This window comes from Giraffa tippelskirchi, chromosome 5 (genome assembly GCF_054371585.1).
Source record: "Giraffa tippelskirchi isolate mGirTip1 chromosome 5, T2T-mGirTip1v1.2.pri, whole genome shotgun sequence".
In the NCBI taxonomy this organism is placed as follows: domain Eukaryota; kingdom Metazoa; phylum Chordata; class Mammalia; order Artiodactyla; family Giraffidae; genus Giraffa; species Giraffa tippelskirchi.
In genome coordinates, this window is record NC_137279.1 from 71,620,743 (window position 1) to 71,640,675 (window position 19,933).

At 42.0% G+C, this 19,933-nt stretch overlaps 1 protein-coding gene and 1 long non-coding RNA gene across 2 annotated transcripts in view; both read right to left on the minus strand.

Moving 5' to 3' along the window:
• Positions 1-989: 989 nt before the first annotated feature.
• LOC145506690 (uncharacterized) lies at positions 990-7,142 on the minus strand. The gene is made up of 3 exons (XR_014054180.1): positions 6,679-7,142; positions 5,510-5,655; positions 990-4,114 (listed from the first exon to the last, which is right to left on the minus strand). It is a non-coding gene; the product is annotated as an uncharacterized LOC145506690 (long non-coding RNA).
• Positions 7,143-7,608: 466 nt separating this feature from the next.
• Positions 7,609-19,933, minus strand: part of LOC145506689 (uncharacterized) — a 58,421-nt gene continuing 46,096 nt past the window's right edge. Inside the window, exons 3-5 of the mRNA XM_081491940.1 lie at positions 11,943-12,264; positions 8,911-9,710; positions 7,609-8,444 (exon numbers count right to left, since the gene is read on the minus strand). Coding sequence (XP_081348066.1) covers positions 12,253-12,264 — 12 coding nt within the window. The 3' untranslated portion in view covers positions 7,609-8,444; positions 8,911-9,710; positions 11,943-12,252. The remainder of the gene's footprint in view (positions 8,445-8,910; positions 9,711-11,942; positions 12,265-19,933) is intronic.

Genomic DNA, 19,933 nt, shown 5'->3' on the forward strand with positions numbered 1-19,933 from the left:
CTAAATACTCTCATGGGTCAGAGGTCTTTTCTTTGTTAATCTATCAGCAAACAGCCATCTTGAAATGGCCAGAAAACACAAAGGGAATAAACAAGAGAGGGGTATGAACATCCTGTATATACTCAGTCACTTAGTTGTGTCCTACTTTTTGTGACCCCATGGACTATATCCCACCAGCCTCCTCTGTCCATGGTATTTTCCAGGCAAGAATATTGAAGTGGATTGTCATTTCCTCCTTCAAAGTATCTTCCCAACCCAGGGATTGAACCCATGTCTCCTGCATGGCACGCAAATTCTTTACCACTGAGCCACCTGGGAATCCCTACACCTTCCCTTGTACCAAAGTTCCTGTTCTGCCATAATCTGTCAGAAATGGCAGAACAAGTGGTGCTGATGTTAAGATTCATTCAGTCTTCCCTCGTGGCTCAGACAATAAAGAATTCACCTGCAATCGAGAAGACCTGGGTTAGAATCCTGAGTCAGGAAGATCCCCTGAAGAAGGAAATGACTAACCACTCCAGTATCCTTGCCTGGAGAATTCCATGACAGAGGGCCCCGGCAGGCTAGTCCATGGGCTCACAAATTGCTGAAATCAACTGCATGAGTTATCTGTACACATATATAAACATATATACTGGTTTTTGTGTATTATAGTTGGTAGCCACTAGCGAGATGTGACTGCTATAATTTGCTTAAAAACATGCTATACATGTGTCAAAACACTTGTGATTTCAGATTGGTTAGTATGAAGGTGAGAGCTCTAATGGGCCTGTAGAAATGAGAGGTTGAGAACTGACTCTTTCAGCATCACTATCCTTAGGTTTGCAACTGAGATCAATGTCTTACTGAAGGGCTCTGACTTCACAGAGCACAGATTGCTGCCATCTGCTATCCACAGTGGGGTTGTTGCAGGAAGGGGGACCCCTTCCAGGGCCCAAAACTGGGCTATTGTCCAACACTCGGAAATGAATTGTCCAAGGAGACACACGTGCTGACAAAGCAAGAGATTTTATTGGTAAAGGGCACCCGAGTGGAGAGCAGTAGGGTAAGGGAACCCAGGAGAATAGCTCTGTCACACGGCTTGCAGTCTTTGGTGTTGTTTGGTTTTATGGTGATGGCATAAGTTTCCGGGTTGTCCTTAGCCAATCATTCTGACTCAGAGTCCTTCCTGGTGGTTCACGCCTTGCTCAGCCAAGATAGAAGCCAGAGAGAAGGATTCTGGGAGGTGGTCAGACATGCGGTGTCTGCTTTTGACCTTTCCTGAACTCTTCCAGTTGGTGGTGGCATATTAGTTCCATGTTCCTTAGCAGGACCTCCTGTGGTAAAACAACTCATGCAAATGGTTACTATGGTGCCTGGCCAGAGTGGGCGGTTTCAATCACTGTGCTTCCCCTACCAACTCCCCCCTGAGAGACTTCTTACTCAAGATACTGCTTGGGAATTGGGGCGGAGGTCTCTTTCTTCTGTAACTTCTTCCTGCTGTGCATGGGCGTAGGCCTGCCTAGCAGAGCAGAAGTCTCTCTCTATCTGATCTAAGTCAAGGTATTTTTTGCCTGAAACCAGCATTCACCCTTGTAATAACAGCAATTTAGTTGGCTGGGTGGGGTCTGGGACCTGGCTCTGAGGCTGCTGCCAGCTGAGACCTGCCCTCTCAGCCAGGGCAGGGCACTGGCAGGAGGACCCAGACTGGGTGCTGGATGGATGCCCTCCTGAACCCCGGCAGGATAACCTGCCCGCCCAGGACCCCTCCTCCTGGCCTGGGCCTGGGCCTCGGAGGTAGATGGTGGTGCCTTGGGACCTGACCCTTTCTTGTCAGAACTCAGAGTAGCATTTGGTTTACAGGAACATTATGACCTGACCATGACCTGACCTCAAGAACAAAGACTCTGACCCCAGAAGTAACCAGGCCACTGCCTCAGCTTCCCTAGAAAAGCGCTTTGCTGAAAGCTTTCTGAGAGCTCAGGTTTTTTTGTCTTTTGTCCTTGTGTGGCCCTGAAGTAAGGCTTTCTCTGCTCCAGGCTCCTGATGTTTGGTATTGTTTGTGTGTTAGGAACACAAACTTGTGATCAGTACCAAGATTTGATTTTCTAATCAAGAAGAGAACCTTTTTTTATTCTCAATGTGTTAGCTTCATCTCTCCTCAACCTGAAATGCTCACTGTCAACAATATGGGGGCAGGCCATTTTCTCTCATATAAGTTATTTTCTTAATCAGAGAGGAATGTGTGAGCCTGATTGTTTTTGAAATAAAATGTTTGCTCTGAAAAGCCAAACTTGACCATAGAAACACACTTTCTGGACAGTAGCTGTTGGACTCATCCTGTCCAGAGTCCAGTTCACTCTGAAAGATCTGTGATGTATTGTTGCCACAGTAATGTGGTAATATGATGCGTTCTGTACCAATGCCAGTTAGTGAGCTGAGAGGTTCACCTATAGTGTCAAGTGAGAAGGGCTCACCTTCAACCTTTGAAAATGGGTAACCTGAACTGCTGTGTTGGAGGTAGGTTCCCACTGATCCTCTGAGGGCTGTTCCTTCAAATGGGCTGGTTAACTTTTACTGATGAATTTTCCTCATCCTTTTTTTTTTTCTTTTCCATCACTCTAATTTAGCATGAGAAGTCAGTACAGTAAGGCATCATGAAAAGTCAGTACAGTAAGGTTTCATCTTTTATTTTTAAAGCTTCAGGTGCTAATAAAGCCGCTGCCCCAATTACTCTTAGGCAGTGGGGCCACTCACATGAAATTACATCTAGTTCTCTGCTTAGATAAGCAATAGGTTGCTGGTGAGGCCCTCAGGGCTGTGTCAAAACTCTTTTCTTTCAGTGACAAACAAATTAAATTCTGACCCTGTGGGCAAGCTCACAGCCGGAGCTTACAGGAGAACAGTCTAAAGATCCTTAAAAGCCTTTTGGGTATCTGGAGACCAAACAGTTTGTCGGTTTGGGACTGCTGAGTTTCAGCTATAAGTTTATATAAAGGCTGGGCAAGTCCCCCATAACCCGGAATTCAAATGAGACAGTAGCCTGTGATTCCTAAAAATCCTCTCAGTTGTCTTAAACTTATAGGTAGGGGATGATTTAGTATAGGTTTAATTCTCACAGGGCCTATGGCCCTAGTCCCTTCTGATATCATTAGGCCCAGATATCTAATAGATTGTTGACAAAGCTGAGCCTTTTCTCTTGATGCCTTGTAACCGCAGCCTGCCAGAAAGTTTAAGAAATCTTCTGAGGCTGGTGAACAAGCTTCCTCTGTCTCGCCACAGGGCAGAATATCATCTACATATTGTACCACCACCACTTCGGAGCTATTAAAGTTTTGTAAATCCGGTGACAAACTTTGCCCAAATAAGTGAGGACTGTCACGAAATCCCTGGGGCAAAACTGTCCAGGTTAACTGAGAAGCTGGCTGCCTACAGTCTTCAAAGGCAAATAGAAACTGACTTTCCTCTGCCAAAGGCACTGAATAGAAGGCATCTTTCAAATCAGTTACTGAGAAATATTTGGCTCCTTCAGGAATTTCAGACAATAGAGTGTAAGGATTAGGCACCACGAGGTGTAAAGGAACTGCAGCCTCATTTATTATTAAACCTTGATCTAGTCTCCATTTACCATTGGATTTCTTTATACCCAAAATAGGAGTGTGGCATGGACTGTTACAGGGAATTAATAGTCCCCGCTCCTTTAAATTTTCAATGATGGGTTTTAACCCTTCTTTAACCTCAGGTTTCTGTGGATACTGCTTCTTATGTGGAAATAAGTGTGGGTCTTTGAGCTTGACAACTACAAGAATAACAGTTTGTTCTCGACCCACAGATTTTTCCATCAGCCCATACGCTAGGATACACATTTTTGTTCAGTTAAAGGGAGAGAAAGGGAGGGCTCCATATTCATGACAACAGAGACACGGACCATGCTCAGTATATCCCTCCCCAAAAGGGGTGAGGGAGACTCTGGCACGATCAGAAACTTGTGTGAAAATAGCACAGTCTCAGTTATAGCTTAAAGAACAAGTGAAATAATACCTTTTGGCTCGTCCAGACAGTCCCATTATGGAAGCGGATAGGGAAGAAAGTGGGCCAGGGGCTTCAGTAAGCACAGAGTAAGTTGCCCCAGTGTCTAAAAGGAAATCGACGGATTAGCCCCCCACAGTTATTAATACCCGGGGTTCCTCAGGTGTAATTAGGACGGGAGCTTGTGTGGGGACCCCTGGGCACCTTCAGTCCTGATTGTCTTGAGAGTCCGACCCCTGAAAGCTACGCCTCTGGGGGCAGTCTCTCTTCCAGTGTGGTCTTTTGCAGACTGGACATGGAGCCAGGGGCAGCTTAGATGCCTGAGGACAATCCTAATTGAGGTGCCCCTCCTTTCCACAGTAATAGCAAGCCCATCCCTTTTTCACCTGGGTCCCACTCTGGGCATTTTTCTCAGGCTGTTTCAGAACGGCTCTTAACAGCCATTACGAGGGCTTCCGCCTGTTCCTTTGTCTTTTTCTGCCTTTCTTTCTATTCCTCATATTCCCTACCGTAATAGACTTTCTGAGCCAGTTGTAACACATTATATAAAGACTGATTTGGTCCGTATGCCCATTTTAATAGCTTACAGCAGATATCTGGAGCCGACTGAGTGAGAAATCTATCTTTTAAGATCACTTTTCCCTCTTCATTTTCGGCATCAATCTCAGTGAATCTGCGAAGGGCTTCTCTCAGTCTATTTAGGAATTTACCAGGAGCTTCCTTCTCCTCCTCTTCTATGTTTGCCAATTTGCCATAGTTTAAAGGCTTAGCACGCGCCTTCCTGCGTCCTTCAAGAATGCATCCGACAAAATGACTCTGATCCCATCTTCCTTTAGCTGTGTTGTAGTCCCAGTCTGGTTCTATAGTTGGGACCGCCTGATTCCCAGTGGGGAGGGCGGCTATCTCGTCTCTCCTCTTCCCTGCTGATTCATTACCAAGCCATTCATCTCCATAAGCCACCGCTTTTCCCAAAACTCAACTCTTTTGAGTCAGGAGTCAGTGTTGGTCCCAAGATAATACATCACATCATTCCAAGTAAGGTCATAAAGCAGAGTAACACCTTTAAAAGCTCTAAAATATTTTTCTAGGTCCTCTAAATAGTCTCCCAGATCCTCCTTGATTCTTTGTATTTCTCAATAAGAAAAAGGCTTATTAACGCTCATAGACCGATTATTTCTCCCAGTGCGTGCTTCATGAAGAGGCAACAGCTTGTGTGGCTGTTTCGCAGTCTCTCCGGCTGCTCTGTGCATATGATCGCAGGGATAGTTTGGACAAATCTGCTTTTCTTTATCTCTTTGTCTCCTGTCCTCCATCTTATCTAGCAAAGTAGGAGAACAGGAGGGAGCTAAAGGAGTCACACCCAAATCTGTACCCTTAGGACACAAGTCTGCCATGTTTCACAGAGAGAAAAAGGGCAACACATATGCTACTTCTACCCATTTCCCTTGTTTTCTACAGAACCGGTCTAATTGTAAAACAGTATTATACTTAAGAGACCCACCGTTTGCCGTCCTCCAGTGGGTACCGCGGCCATGCAGTATCACATAGTAAGGCCAGGTGTGTCTTCTTTAAGCCCTGGGGATCAAGTCTATCCCAGTTTTTCAGGATACAGTTCAAAGGAGTGAGGCTGGAATTGTTTTGTCCCATCTGTAAGAGAGAAAAAAGCGACCAGCGCCATCTTTCTACCGGAGACGTCCCTCCCTGCTCTAGATGGGGGTGTAGACAGACTTTACACCAAAGCTTTCCTTTCCTGGTCGGACTTAGTCTGTCCCTTACCGACGCAGGCACCGTACTCGTCCCTCCCGGTTCTACCACCGAGATGGGGGGCGGGGGGGGGGATGCACCAAGGGTAGACTTGATGGCATCCCTGACTGACATCCAGTTCTTCACCATTAAAACCTTGCTTGCTTCTGATGCCACCCGGGGTGCAATCAGAGTAACCTTCCGGAATGCCTCCCAGGCTAAGACCCTGAGGGAAACATTTGTCACCTGAGTGCCTGTGCACGACCCTGAGTATATTCCTGACCACAATAAGACCGATATGAACGTAAGACTGAGACGTTCCTTCCAAGCATCACCACAACAGTATAAGAGCCTCCTCTGGTCCACTAAGAGCCAGCGTTACCAAAGGAAAAAACCCCATTGCAGTTCCAACCTGAGTAACTAACCTCAGAGATGCTCTTGGAGCTAGAGCTCCATCTAACTTCCAAACTTTCGATTCCTAGCGAGGCTAGGCACTTCCTGATTATCAATCCAAGTTTGGGATTAAGTAACAGTACAAAGTAACAGCACAGATCACAAGTCCCTTGAAAGTCTATGATGCGGCAGATTAGGTTAGTATTTCTAATTTCCAAGGAGTTATGAAATGGTCAAAGAGACTGAGAAGTTTGACCAAGAAAGAAGCGCTCAGTCCACACGCTTTGCCCATTTCTGCTCAGTTCCCGAAGGAGACATTGGGTGCCTCTTGGCATTGGCAGGTTGGTATAACCGCCGACAGGTTTCTGCCATAAGCCGTATGAGGGCACTGTGGAACCACAGAGCAGGGCTCCTCACTTGCTTTGCACAGGGTGTTTCACTCATTCACACAAGCACACCGTAGAGTTTTAGTGAAGTACAGCAGAAAACGTGTTCACTAGGAGAACAAAGAACTAGAGCTCCAAGCATCCTTACCTTGTCCTAAAGAATCCTGGACGAGCCTCCAAATGAAAGGTTGTTGCTGGACCACGAATAGACGCCAGGATTCTTGGCCTCCGGAGAAGAATTCAATCCGGGGCCAGAGACGAGGCTTGATCGCTCAGAGCTTTTGTGCAATAGAGTTTATTAAAGTATAAAAGAGATAGAGAAAGCTTCTGACATAGACATCAGAGCGGGGGAGAAAGAGTACCCCCTTGCTAGTGTTAGCAATGCAGTTATATACTCTCCAATCAGTTATTACACTGAATCAAAAGAATGCCTGGAGGTTGTAAAGACCTCACTAGACCTACTCCCATAATTTACATTTTAAGATAACAGGATTAGCCAGAAGGTTTTTTCCAGACACTGTCTTCGAGCTTGATACATGATTGTCATATAATCCTAAGGAATGTAGAGGGAAAGAGAAAAAAATAAGTTTGTCCTTTCTTCCTCCTTGAGAATTCCAGACCCCTCTCTCCTTGGGGACCCCTAGACTTCTTATCAACCTACCTAGGAAATGGCTCTCTCACAAGGTCACGGGCAGAGATGCACGGAGACAGTGAGCACCTGGAGGAGGAACGGGTAGGCACAGCCTCATTCCTGGACACAGGTAGACATGTTGAGGGTGGCAACAGGATGTTGGAGGTCAGAGACCCACGTTTTCAACAAAGAGGTAAAACACCGAGGCCCTGGGAGGTCCCTGGAGACAAGGACACCAGGGGCCCAAGTCCGGGCTCCGAGGAGCACAGCGTCCCCTGGTCACATCCTGACTCTAAATCTCCCTTTTGCTCTCTCACAGTCACTCCACATGACTGCTGCCCGCCGACACCAGATAACTGTATGGCAGATAATGAAGAAGGAGAGAAGAAGAGCAAGAATATGGAAGATATTTATTTCTTCTTTCATATCTTTTAATTTTTTTCCCCCTTTTTCTGATCCCTAGACTCTTCCTTGTAACCCTTTCCCATCTCCTCTTTCCATCTTTTTATGATTATCATTCTGGAGGACCAGGTCTTCACAGGCAATTGGGTTCCTGGGACCTTATATAAAATCTATGAAATCTCTCTGCAGCCCTCTTCCTCCACTTTCTTAGCATCGTCCTTGCTCCTGACCTCAGGTCTGCACCCTTGAACCGGGCTTTGTCACCATGAGTGGCCTGAGCAGGAGTTGAGGCTGGAGTCAGTAGGTCTAGACCCACACAGCTCAGCGGGCCCCATGAAGTTTGCACTGCCCTTGGCTACCCCATATGGTTGCTTTCCTGCCCTGGGAGGGCTTGGACCTGCCTGACTGATCTCTTCCTTCTAGATGTCAGAATACTCTCTGTTCATCTTTTTGAAGAATGCTTTTGGGGATGTCATTGATGATGATGAAGACCTGGACGAGCAAGTGTGGACGACAGGCATGGCATGAAAAGGTGAGGCCGAAGAGGGCACGTGTCCCTCTTTTCTTTCTGAGTAAATACACAGACCTGCAGAGTCACAGTCATACTGTGTGGTTTCAACACATGCCCACCTCTAAACACCCTCCTTCACACAATCCCACACCATCTAAATGATGCAGTTGCTTCTGGAGACACTAGAACTGGGCCAGCACTTTTTTCTGGGAGGTCAATCTCTTGGTCTCACCACCTGTAAGAACCCAAATTCAGGGCTCCTCCCCAAATTGAGGCAGCAAAGAGCTCCACCTTCACCAATTAGATTGTATCTGAGCAGAGGGATGTATAACCCTGAATATGAAGAAATCTCTTTGGCTGTTTCATAAACCTGTGATGAGAGAAAAGAAAACGGTGTGAGGGTGTCAGCATCTTTCATTCTCTGCACTAAGTCTTCTGTTCTCTGATTTTTCTTCTCAGAAAACTAAAAGTCCTTAATTCAATGGCCCCAAAAGAAAATAGAAAGGCTCCCCTGCTGAAAAGCGTGGCCTATTTCATGTAAGATCTCTCAGTTTCCATTTGACCAACAATTACAAAATTCTTTTTCAAAGAGGAAAAATTTCTGCTGAGGAAAGTAACTACTGTTATACAGTAGTAACTGATGCTTTCGTTTTAAAATGTCATTTTGAATCAGGTCTGTGTTGATAATTGATATACCCTCAATATTTCAGCAACCAAGTAAACTGTATGCATCAGTGATAATGTACATTGTCAGACTAAAATAATTGTATTCGACTGAATAAAAAAGAAGGAAGTGAAGCAATAGTCTTATCCCAGATAAAGAGAGGTGACCATACCTTCAGGGTACTCAGTTCCTGTTCTTCATTCCAGCCCTGGGGAAGTTCCTCCACCAGGTCCACCTGGGGAATTAGTGAGACACAGAGTAGCTGTCAGGACACTGGTGAGGCTGCTCACCAATCCCTCAGTGTTTTCTTTTTGTCTGATGGAGACACAGGGTGGAGTGTATGCATGTGGGAGGTTAGTAACTATGTACTGAGCTGCCATTGAATCATTCTCTTTGCTGGATGAAGGAGAGCAAAGGAGAGGAGCAGGAAAGAAATGAGGTACAGCTTCTGCATATTAACTAATGATAACCTAATGGATGGGGAAAAAGAAACACTAAAATGCATGCCAGCTTTAAGACCTACGACCCTCCTGTCTGTTGAGCTGTAATTCCCTTTTCGTGCAATGTCCATTGATGGGGAGACCTCATGGTTCTCCTGCTTCGGTTCTTTCCATGTGTTCTCTGGAAGAGTGTGTACAAAACTATCACCAGGCAATTGTACATTTTTCTAATTTAGGAAGATATTTAAGGCGGCTATCTGACAGAAGAACCAAAAAATATAAATTAAGGAATCAAACAAAACTATAAAATACATTTATATCTCTGTAAAGTGATGGAAATGAAAAAAAAAACAAATGAGGCAAAAAAGTCAGTAAAAGTTAACCAGCCCATCTGAAGAAACAGCCTACAGAGGATCAGTAGGAACCTACCTCCAGACCAATAGTTCAGGTTGCCCATTTTCACTCTCAAGGTTGAAGGTGAGCTCTTCTCACTTGACACCATATGTGAACTTCTCAGCTCACAAAGCGACACCTGGTGTAGAATGTGCATTATCACATTACAGTGGAGACGATTCATCACAGAACTTTTCAGAGTGAACTGGACTCTGCACAGGATGAGCCCAACAGCTACTGTCCAGAAAGTGTGTTTCTATGGACAAACTGGGCTTTTCAAAGTAAATATTTTATTTCCAAACTGAATCCCAGGTTCACAGATTCCTCTCTGATTAAGAAAATAATGTATATGAGAGAAAAAGTCCTGCCCCCCAAATATAGTTGTTTGTGAACATCTCACGTTGAAGAGGAACAAGGCTAACACGTTGAGAATAAAATGAATTCTATTCCTGTACATATTTCATTGTCAATCATTTCTAAGATTTCTAAGTAACCAGATATTTCTAGATCAAATAATTTAAAATATGTTCCAGTTGAAATAAAAAGCAACATTAATTGAAATTCAATTGAAAAATGTCATAGTCTTATTGTAAAATGCATATACTTATCAAATTATGTAAATCCTTCTCTTCTTCTCTACATGTATTACTTCCTTTTCTCTGTATGCATCTAAATGTACAGACTTACTTATCTCTCAGTCTCTGCCAATTCATTTAACAATTTATCTGTTATTGTGTGTAAAGCATGGCTATTCACTGAACAAGTAACAAGAAACAATTCACTGTGTTTTCACCTGTAGGTTAGGTGAAAGTGTAGTTATTGTTTTTCTACATGAAGAATATTAGACAACACAAAACTCTAGGATTAAATGTGTGTTCTGGGTCATAATTCAACACCTAACCACTCCCCATTCTCATGGTCATGAACAGTGGCTATAGGATGATAAGTGACCAGCCCCCTAAAACACAGAAGTGAGAACTTTAAGAGAAGGATGAAAAAGTGAAAGTGAAGTCACTCAGTCATGTCCAACTCTTTGCGACCACATGGGCTATAGCCTACCAGGCTCCTCCGTCCATGGGATTTTCCGGGCAGGAATACTGGAGTGGGTTGCCATTTCCTTCTCCAAAAGTTGCCACATTTAAAGCAAATTAGGTGCCCTTACAAAGTATGGAATCCTGTATTGTGTGTGTATACCTCTGTGTTCAACAGCATCTGATTCTTTGAAACCCCATGGACTCTAGCCTGCCAGGTTCCTCTGTCCATAGGATTCTCCAGGCAAGAATACTGGAGTGGGGTAGCCATTCCCTTCTCCAGGGGGTCTTCCCAACCCAGGGATCGAACCTGTATCTCTTGCACTGAAGGTAGATTCTTTATTGTGTGAGCCAGCAGGGAAGCCCGTCATTGCTGACTCACCTCACCTCCAAATATCTGAACTAACAGATTAAGTGGGTCCTTGATGAAGTAAAACAATAATTAAGATGGTGTCAAATGTTTTCTAAGGATTACCCAACTGAGATATGAGGGTAGAAAATAACAGGTAATATTGTTATTTTAAATGAAGAATTTTAGTGCTTGTCAGCCTGATGGAAAATGTGTGTGTGTGTGTGTGTGTGTGTGTGTATAAATAAGGAAATTGAGGAATAAAATTATAAAAAAGAATTAGGGAATCTTTCTTTTTTAATAAGATTTTTTTTTAAGTGTATTGAATTTGTTACAATATTGCTTAGTTGTTTTTTATGTTTTCGAACTTTTGGCTCCCAGGCACGTAGGATAGTAAGTAGTTCCTGACCAGATATTGAACCCACATCCCACTCCCCCTACTTTGGAAGGGGAAACACTAGCCACTAGACTGCCAGGCAAATCCTTAGGGACTGTACTTTCAAATATATTGGAGGAATATAATTCAAAAAGGAGTAAAGGACAGCAGTTCAGACACCCAGTTTTGGAAGGAAATCAGAATGAAGCAGAAGACTTCCCTTCCAGCTACCACTTGAGAACTCATAGTGAACGAAGAGCAAATGAGTAAATGTAGGTAAAGCTCTTAGAAACATGCGTGTCAGAGTGTCAGCACTATCTGATAGTTCCATTAATAAATCTGGAAAAAATAACATTACTTCCAGAGATAGCATCTAGAAGGCTACAGAATAGGGAAGGAAGGGAACAGATTTTAATGTATGTTCTGTTGTAACCTGTGAATTTTTCACAAGTGTGTTTTTCTCGTTGCTTTTAATATAAAATATTTTTATAAACTAACCCCCATGTCATGGCATGTGACACCCACTTTGGTCCCAAGGTGCGGAATTCAGACAGGGCACAGTAGGGATGGCTCTTTCTGCTCTAGGATGTTGGGGTCTCAGGAGAGGAGACTCACCAGTTGGGGTTGACACTAACACCAGGAGCCAGACTCCTCTGGAGGTGACGTCACTGCCACATCTGCAGCTGAAGCTGGGTTTGCTGGCGGAGTTTCAGAAAGCCACCCCAAGAGGCCTGGGCTTCCTCCTAGAAGGCAGGATCGCAGAGCTCATTCTTGGTGGTGGAGGGCTCCAACAGGAGACTGACCTGAGTGGCTCATGGCCTTTTCAGGCTTAACTGTGGACATTACACAGTGTTATTTCCAGGACATCTGTCAGTGGTAAGTAAACCCTCATCACTCTGTATCAACTCTTGTTAAAGGAAAGGGCCTAGATCCACATCTAAGTGGGAGAAATATAAAAGAAATTGCATAGGTGTTAAGATTTATACCTGTACATATCAGTTTAAAAATACTCAGTAGCAACACATGAAAAGTTGCTCAGCGTCATTAATCATCAGGGAAATGCAGATTAAAGAAAACAAACAATGAGGTATACAAATAACAAATGTTGGTGAGGATACTGAGAAAAGTGAACCCTCCAACACTGTTGGTGGCTATGTAGATTACAACAGACACTACAGAAAAAAAAAATGAAAATAGAGCTACCATATGATCTAGCAGTTCTATTCCTGAGTATATATTTGAAGAAAACCAAAACCACTATTTCAAAAAAGTACATGAAGCCCACTGTCCAAAGCAGTATTATTTACAGTTGCCAAGATATGAAAGTAACCTAAGTATCCATCAGTCAATGAATGGATAAAGAAGATGTTATATGTATGTGTGTGTGTGTGTGTGTGTGTATATATATATTTATATTCACATACAATAGAATACTACTCATCCATAAAAATTAAAATATGCCATTTGCAGCAACATGGGTAAATTTGGACGGTATTATGCTCAGTGAAATAAATCAGAGAAAGACAGATACTGAATGATATGCCTTATATGTGGAATATCAGTAACACAGCAAACTAGTGAATGTAACAAAAAAGAAGCAGACTCACAGATAGAGAGACCAAACTAGTGGTTACCAGTGGTTAGCATTTCTTTCTCCAGGGCACCTTCCCCACCTAGGACTTGAATCATCATCTCTGCATTGGCAGGCGGATTCTTTACTGCAGAAGGAAAGCCCAGGGAAGCCCAGGGAAGCCCACAGATATGTATGGAGATATATATATGTAAAACTGAATCACTTTGCTGTATACCTGAAATAAACACAACATTGCAAATCAACTATACTTCAATAAAAGTTAAATATTAATTCAAAAAATCAACACATTTTTAAATGGCCTACAGGTAATTTGACTCCAAGCAAAGTAAGCAATAATTTAAGTATCAGCATTTATAGATCTCCATTACATAAGACTCTTCAAGTAACCCCTGTTCCCTACCCACTGTTTGCTCCTACGTGTATCTCTAGTCTCAGGCCTCATTCTGAAGTCAAACACTACACATGCACAGCTTTCATTGTGGACTCTGGGAAAAGGAAAATCCCAGTTTTATTGTTTAATAGCCACCTGCATGTTCTGAACTTAATATTATCATCCTACACTTTTCTGTTGGAGTCTTAATTCTGTATCTGCACAGAGAAAAAGCCATGAGAGAACCCAATGAGAAGACAGTCATCTCAAAGCCAAGGATGGACTGCTCAGGAGAAACCAACTCGATCTCAACTCCCAGCCTCTAGAACAGGAAAGAACAGCATTCTGTCTTTTAAACAACCGGGTCTGTGGTATTTTGTGATGGCAGCCCTAGTAAACTAAGACAAGACCTTAAAACATCTCTGAATCTAAATTACTTTAGCTGTTTATATAGCTTATAATGACAACAGATCGTGTTGGCTAACAAGTGAAATAATCTAGAGACCATGATGTACATCCCTATAAATCTTATTTTCTCTTGGGATGTTTTTCCTGTGACTTCCAATTCCAATTAACTACTCACTGAACTCATTCTCAGGGCTTCCCTGGTGACTCAGAGGTAAAGAAACTACCTGCCAATTCAGGAGATGTGGGTTTGATCCCTGGGTTGGAAGATCCCCTCAAGAAGGAAAAGGCAACCCACCCCAGTATTCTTGCCTGGGAGATCCCACGGACAGAGAGGCCTGGTGGGCTACAGTCCATGGGGTCGCGAAGAGTCGGACATGAATTAGCAACTAAACAACAACAAATTCAATCCCGTCAGTGGTTCATGTTATCAATATAAGGGCAAAGAAAATGAGAAGAGAAAAAAGTTAATAGTCCAAGGCATCTAGAGAAAGTTTGTTTGCATAAAATTTACAAAATATTATTCAAATAATATCTTGTCTTATTTTTACTTTCTTCTCATTCTGGTAATACTATTCTTTATCAATATGTCTGTTAGAACATTATTGTTTTTCTTTATATGAAAAATTTTGAAATGAATAACACCCCTAGAAATTCTTACAGTATTACAATGTAACTAAATATAAAATGAAAATGACTTCATCTTGTTGTATAAGCAATTAATGCATTTTTGGTTTCCTATTTAAATGCCAATTTGTCGGGGGTCCCAACTCTTCTGCCTGGAATTTGTGAGTCATATTCAAGTGTGCCATCAACTCAAGAGAAGGGATCTTTCTCTGCCGCAGTCTGCCTCACTTCACAGTCCCATAGACTCCTTACAGCTTTTTTCTTGACAAAAAGCTGATAATCAGGATTAATCCCTCACTTTCTTTCACATCCCATTTCACAACCTTCAGAATGTGACGACTCACCCCACCTCCACCTCCACCAATTCTGAATCACACCTCCACCAATTCTGAATCACACCTCCCCTTCCATTAGCTCTTTTCAGTCCTTGAACCACAAAGCCTGCGAAAGACCAGACCACACACCTCAACTCTCCTCCAGCAAGGGAGCTTTGCCTCACAGGGCAATGCCACACATGCTCTTTTTCTCCATCAATTTCCCCAAAGCAGGCTGATCAAACCGCTTGATCCCCATTATCTCTAATTAAAGGTAGGGAGAAGAAAGGAACTGATATTATCTACATCTGGCAATTCAAGGCTAGCTCCCTTTTTAATTGTGTGTGTGCCTGTAGGGTCCACCTCTTTGCCGGTCCCATGGAGTGTAGCCCACAAGGCTCCTCTGTCCATGGATTTCTCCAGGCAAGAATACTGGGGTGGGCTGCTATTTCCTTCTCCAGGGGATCTTCCCAGCCCAGGGACTGAACTTGAGTCTCTTGCCTCTTCTACATTGAAAGGCAGATTCTTTACCTCTGTCCCATCTGGGAAACCCATCTTTACATACATGAAATTATTACACTCATTTCATAGACAATGAAACCAATGATCATCTGAAATATTTGTATAGCTCTGGGAATAAGTGTCAATTTAGCTAACTAGTAGTGACACTGGGATTCAAACCCAGATAAACCTGGGGCCAATTTCCACACCCTATCTACACCATGCTGCCTTGAAGGCATTCTTTAGCACTTCTCAATGGCCTCCCTGGGATCCTAGAAAGACTGTTTTGGCAGGTAGTAAGAGGATGTGTTTAGCAAGCAGAAAAAAACAGAATCTGAAGACCATATCTTCACATGTAAAATAGAAATAAAATTTCTAACACGGAGAGTTATTTAATTAAATCAAAAGTGAAAGTGAAAGTCGCTCCGTCATGTCAGACTCTTTGCAACCCCTTGGACTATACAGACCATGGAATTCTCTAGGCCAGAATAGTGGAGTGAGTAGCCTTTCCCTTCTCCAGGGGATGTTCCCAACCCAGGGATTGAACCCAGGTCTCCCGCATCGCTGGTGGATTCTTTACCAACTGAGCTATCAGAGAAGTCCAAGAATCAGACAAAGAATTTAGCACTGTTAGTAGGAAAGAATAAGAACACACAGAGATATACACTTTGCTACTTTTCTTACACTCTTTCTGATTAAACAGATCTAAACACACACATACACACACACACATACACACAGTAAGTTAGGTCAGGCCACGCGTGTTCTTCTTGACTCCTCCAAATTCACCACCTAACACCTCACTTTATGTCCACTCCCTTGACTTCCTCGCTGTTCCTGGCAGGCACAGTCCACAGAGGGGGCCTTTGCTTTAGGCATCTTCTCTGCCTGCTGAGTTCATCCTCAAGGCTTGGCTTATTCACTTACTTTCTTCTGAGGCTTGCTCAAGGTAACTTTATTAGGTAAGCCACCCTTCATTATTCTATTAACACATCTCACCACAGGCACTCTTACTCCAATGTCGGTTTGTCTCCCTAGCTTTTATCACAATCTAACAAGTAATCTATCATACAATGCGACATGTTTACTTTTTTCCTCTGTAAATGTCCGTCTTCTCAAAATAATCCTTGTACCGTGAGATAAAGGGGCCTTTATGTTTTGTTTGCTCTTCTAGATCCCAAACGACTAGTGCCTAACGCCTGTTAGCTGCTAAATAAATACTCGCTGTTGTTGTTGTTCTGTCGCCCAGTCATGTCCAGCTCTTTGTGACCCCATGGACTGCAGCCCCCCAGGCTCCCCTGTCCCTCACCATCTCCCAGAGTTTGCCAAAGTTGCCCATGTCCACTGCATCGGTGATGCAGTTCAGCCGTCTCATCCTCTGATGCCCTCTTTTCCTGCTGCCCTCCATCTTTCCCAGCATCAGGGACTTTTCCAATGAGTTTTCTGTTTGCATCAGATGACCAAAATATTGGAGCTTGAGCTTTAGCTTCAGTATCAGTCCTTTCAGTGAAAATTCAGGGTTGATCTCCCTTAAGATTCACTGGTTTGATCTCGTTGCTGTCCAAGGGACTTTCAGGAGTCTTCTCCAGCACCACAGTTCGAAGGTATCAATTCTTTGGCATTCTTCCTTCTTTACAGTCCAGCTCTCACAACTGTACATGACCACTGGGAAAACCATTAGTATTTATTGAATAAATTTAATGAAAGGGTTGAATATTTATATCTGTCATTGTGCAAATAAAGATTTAAAAACTAAGATTAATACATCTCTGGCCATTTCGTTGGCCAATTGTATCTTCTTCTGTCAGTCATATTAAGAGCATTTAATATGTCTTAGCTGATTAATCATTTGCAATAGAGCTCAAAATTGCAATTATTTAATTCCACAGGTTGCTTTGGAGAGCAATAAAACAGAAAATTGATACTGTTTGATCTTTTTCACAGTTGTTCCTTTATGGAAGCTTACCTTTTGTAATGAAAATGTAATACGAAACCACTTTGACATTTTCCTTGATGTGCACAAAAACATATGTACACAATAGATCAGAATAGAATGGAAAATAAACTTAAAAATGTCATTGTGGAATATAATGAAGTGCTCTGAATATTTACAATTGTAAGAAAATGTCCAAGAATAGTGTACATGGAAAGTATTTCTAAATTGTACACAATTTACTAAAAAATTTAATAAACTACCATTTGCTATCTTTTAAAAAAAAGAAAATATCCAAAAGGTTGTTGGTAATTTTTCTTAATCTCTCTGTTGTCAATATTGTTTGAAAACTAGGGTTTTAAAATTTAACAGAAATATAGATCAATGGAACAAAATAATAAGCCCAGAGATAAATCCACGCACATATGGAAACTTTATCTTTGACAAAGCAGGCAAGACTATACAATGGAGAAAAGACAATCTCTTTAACAAACGGTGCTGGGAAAACTGGTCAACCACTTGTAAAAGAATGAAACTAGAGCACGTTCTAACACCATAGGATTGAAGATCTAAACAAAAGACCAGAAACTATAAAACTCCTAGAGGAAAACATAAGCAAAACACTCTCTGACATAAATCATAGCAGGATCCCCTATGACCCACCTCCCAGAGTAATGGAAATAAAAGCAAAAATAAACAAATGGGACCTAATTAAACTTAAAAGCTTTTGCACAATGAAGGAAACTATAAGCAAAATGAAAAGACAGCCTTCAGAATGGGAGAAAATAATAGTAAACAAAGCAACTGACCAAGAATTAATCTCAAAAATATACAAGCAACTCCTGCAGCTCAATTCCAGAAAATTAAATGACCCAATCAAAAAGTGGGCCAAAGAACTAAACAGACATTTCTCCAAAGAAGACATACAGATGACTAACAAACGCATGAAAGGATGCTCAACATCACTTATTATCAGAGAAATGCAAATCAAAACCACAATGAGGTACCATCTCATGCCTGTCAGAGTGGCTGCTATCCAAAAATCTACAAACAATAAATGCTGGAGAGGGTGTGGAGAAAAGGGAACCCTTTACACTGTTGGTGGGAATGCAAACTAGTACAGCCACTATGGAGAACAGTGTGGAGATTCCTTAAAAAACTGGGAATAGAACTGCCATATGACCCAGTAATCCCACTGCTGGGCATACACACTGAGGAAACCAGAATTGAAAGAGACACGTGTACCCCAATGTTCATCGAGGCACTGTTTATAATAGCCAAGACTTGGAAGCAACCTAGATGTCCATCAGCAGACGAATGGATAAGGGAGCTGTGGTACATGTACACAAAGGAATATTACTCAGCCATTAAAAAGAATACATATGAATCATTTCTAATGAGGTGGATGAAACTGGAGCCTATTATACAGAGTGAAGTAAGCCAGAAAGAAAAACTCCAATACAGTATACTAATGCATATATATATGTAATTTAGAAAGATGGTAATGATAACCCTATATGCAAGACAGCAAAAGAGACACAGATGTATAGAACAGTCATTTGGAACAGTCTTTTTGCCTTTTGGAGAAGGCAAGAGTGGGATGATCTGAGAGAATAGCATTGAAACATGTATATCATCATATGTGAAACAGATCGCCAGTCCAGGTTTGATGCAAGAGACAGAGTGTTGCACTGGGATGACCCAGAAGGATGGGATGGGGAGGGAGGTGGGAGGGAGGTTCAGGATGGGGAACGCATGTAAACCCATGGCTGATTCATGCCAATGTATGACAAAACCACTACTACTACTACTAAGTCACCTCAGTCGTGTCCGACTCTGTGTGACCCCATAGATGGCAGCCCAGCAGGCTCCACCGTCCCTGGGATTCTCCAGGCAAGAACAATGGAGTTGGTTGCCATTTCCTTCTCCAATGCATGAAAGTGAAAAAGTGAAAGTGAAGTCGTTTAGTCGTGTCCGACTCTTAGCGACCCCATGGACTGCAGCCTATACTAGGCTCCTCCATCCATGGGGTTTTCCAGGCAAGAGCACTGGAGTGGGGTGCCATTGAATACTGTAAAGTAATTAGCCTCCAATTAAAATAAATAAATTAAAAAAATAAATAAACTGGAAAGAATAGCATAAAAAATAAAATTTGATATGATAAATATAATATCATTTAAGGATGGCTTTGACTTACAAACAACAAAAGTATGTTTCACTCTATTTTATATATTAGTTCAATATTAAAAAAAGAATCACTGGCCCTTTGGCTCTGATCAATCAGATAAAAAATTCTGACATATTTTTTTAGTCTATCTACTTTTTGTGTAGTTGTATGATAAGGCAAGTTTAAGGGAAATATTTACCTTAAAGATATTAGTGTTGTTGAAATTAATTTTTTTCTTAGAAATGTGCTTTGCACTGCCAAGATAAGAGCACAGAGTAGTACAGGGTATTATTATTTGATTATTTCTTTCTTTTGTTTTTTCCAGTAGTATTCCTCAGCATAGTTGGAAATTCCCCAGATTTATAAAATATCAATATTAAAAATATAATAAATAATTATTCTATAAAATCTAATTGCATAGGAATTGAAAAATATCCTCTGTTCATTAAAACTCTTTAGGAATGGAGAGTTTATAAGGGATTATCTCTTGAATGCGGGAGAAAAATTAGGCCCCACATTCAACAACCAAAAATAACATTATTGAAGACAAATAGCATTACTCAGAGTCATGATAAGGCTGAAAGTTCACAGGACAAATTCTATGAAAAAGTTAAGACATTTATGATATATATATATTATAAAACTATATATGTAGTAAATATATATATATAGTAAAAAAATCCAATCAGCTCTAA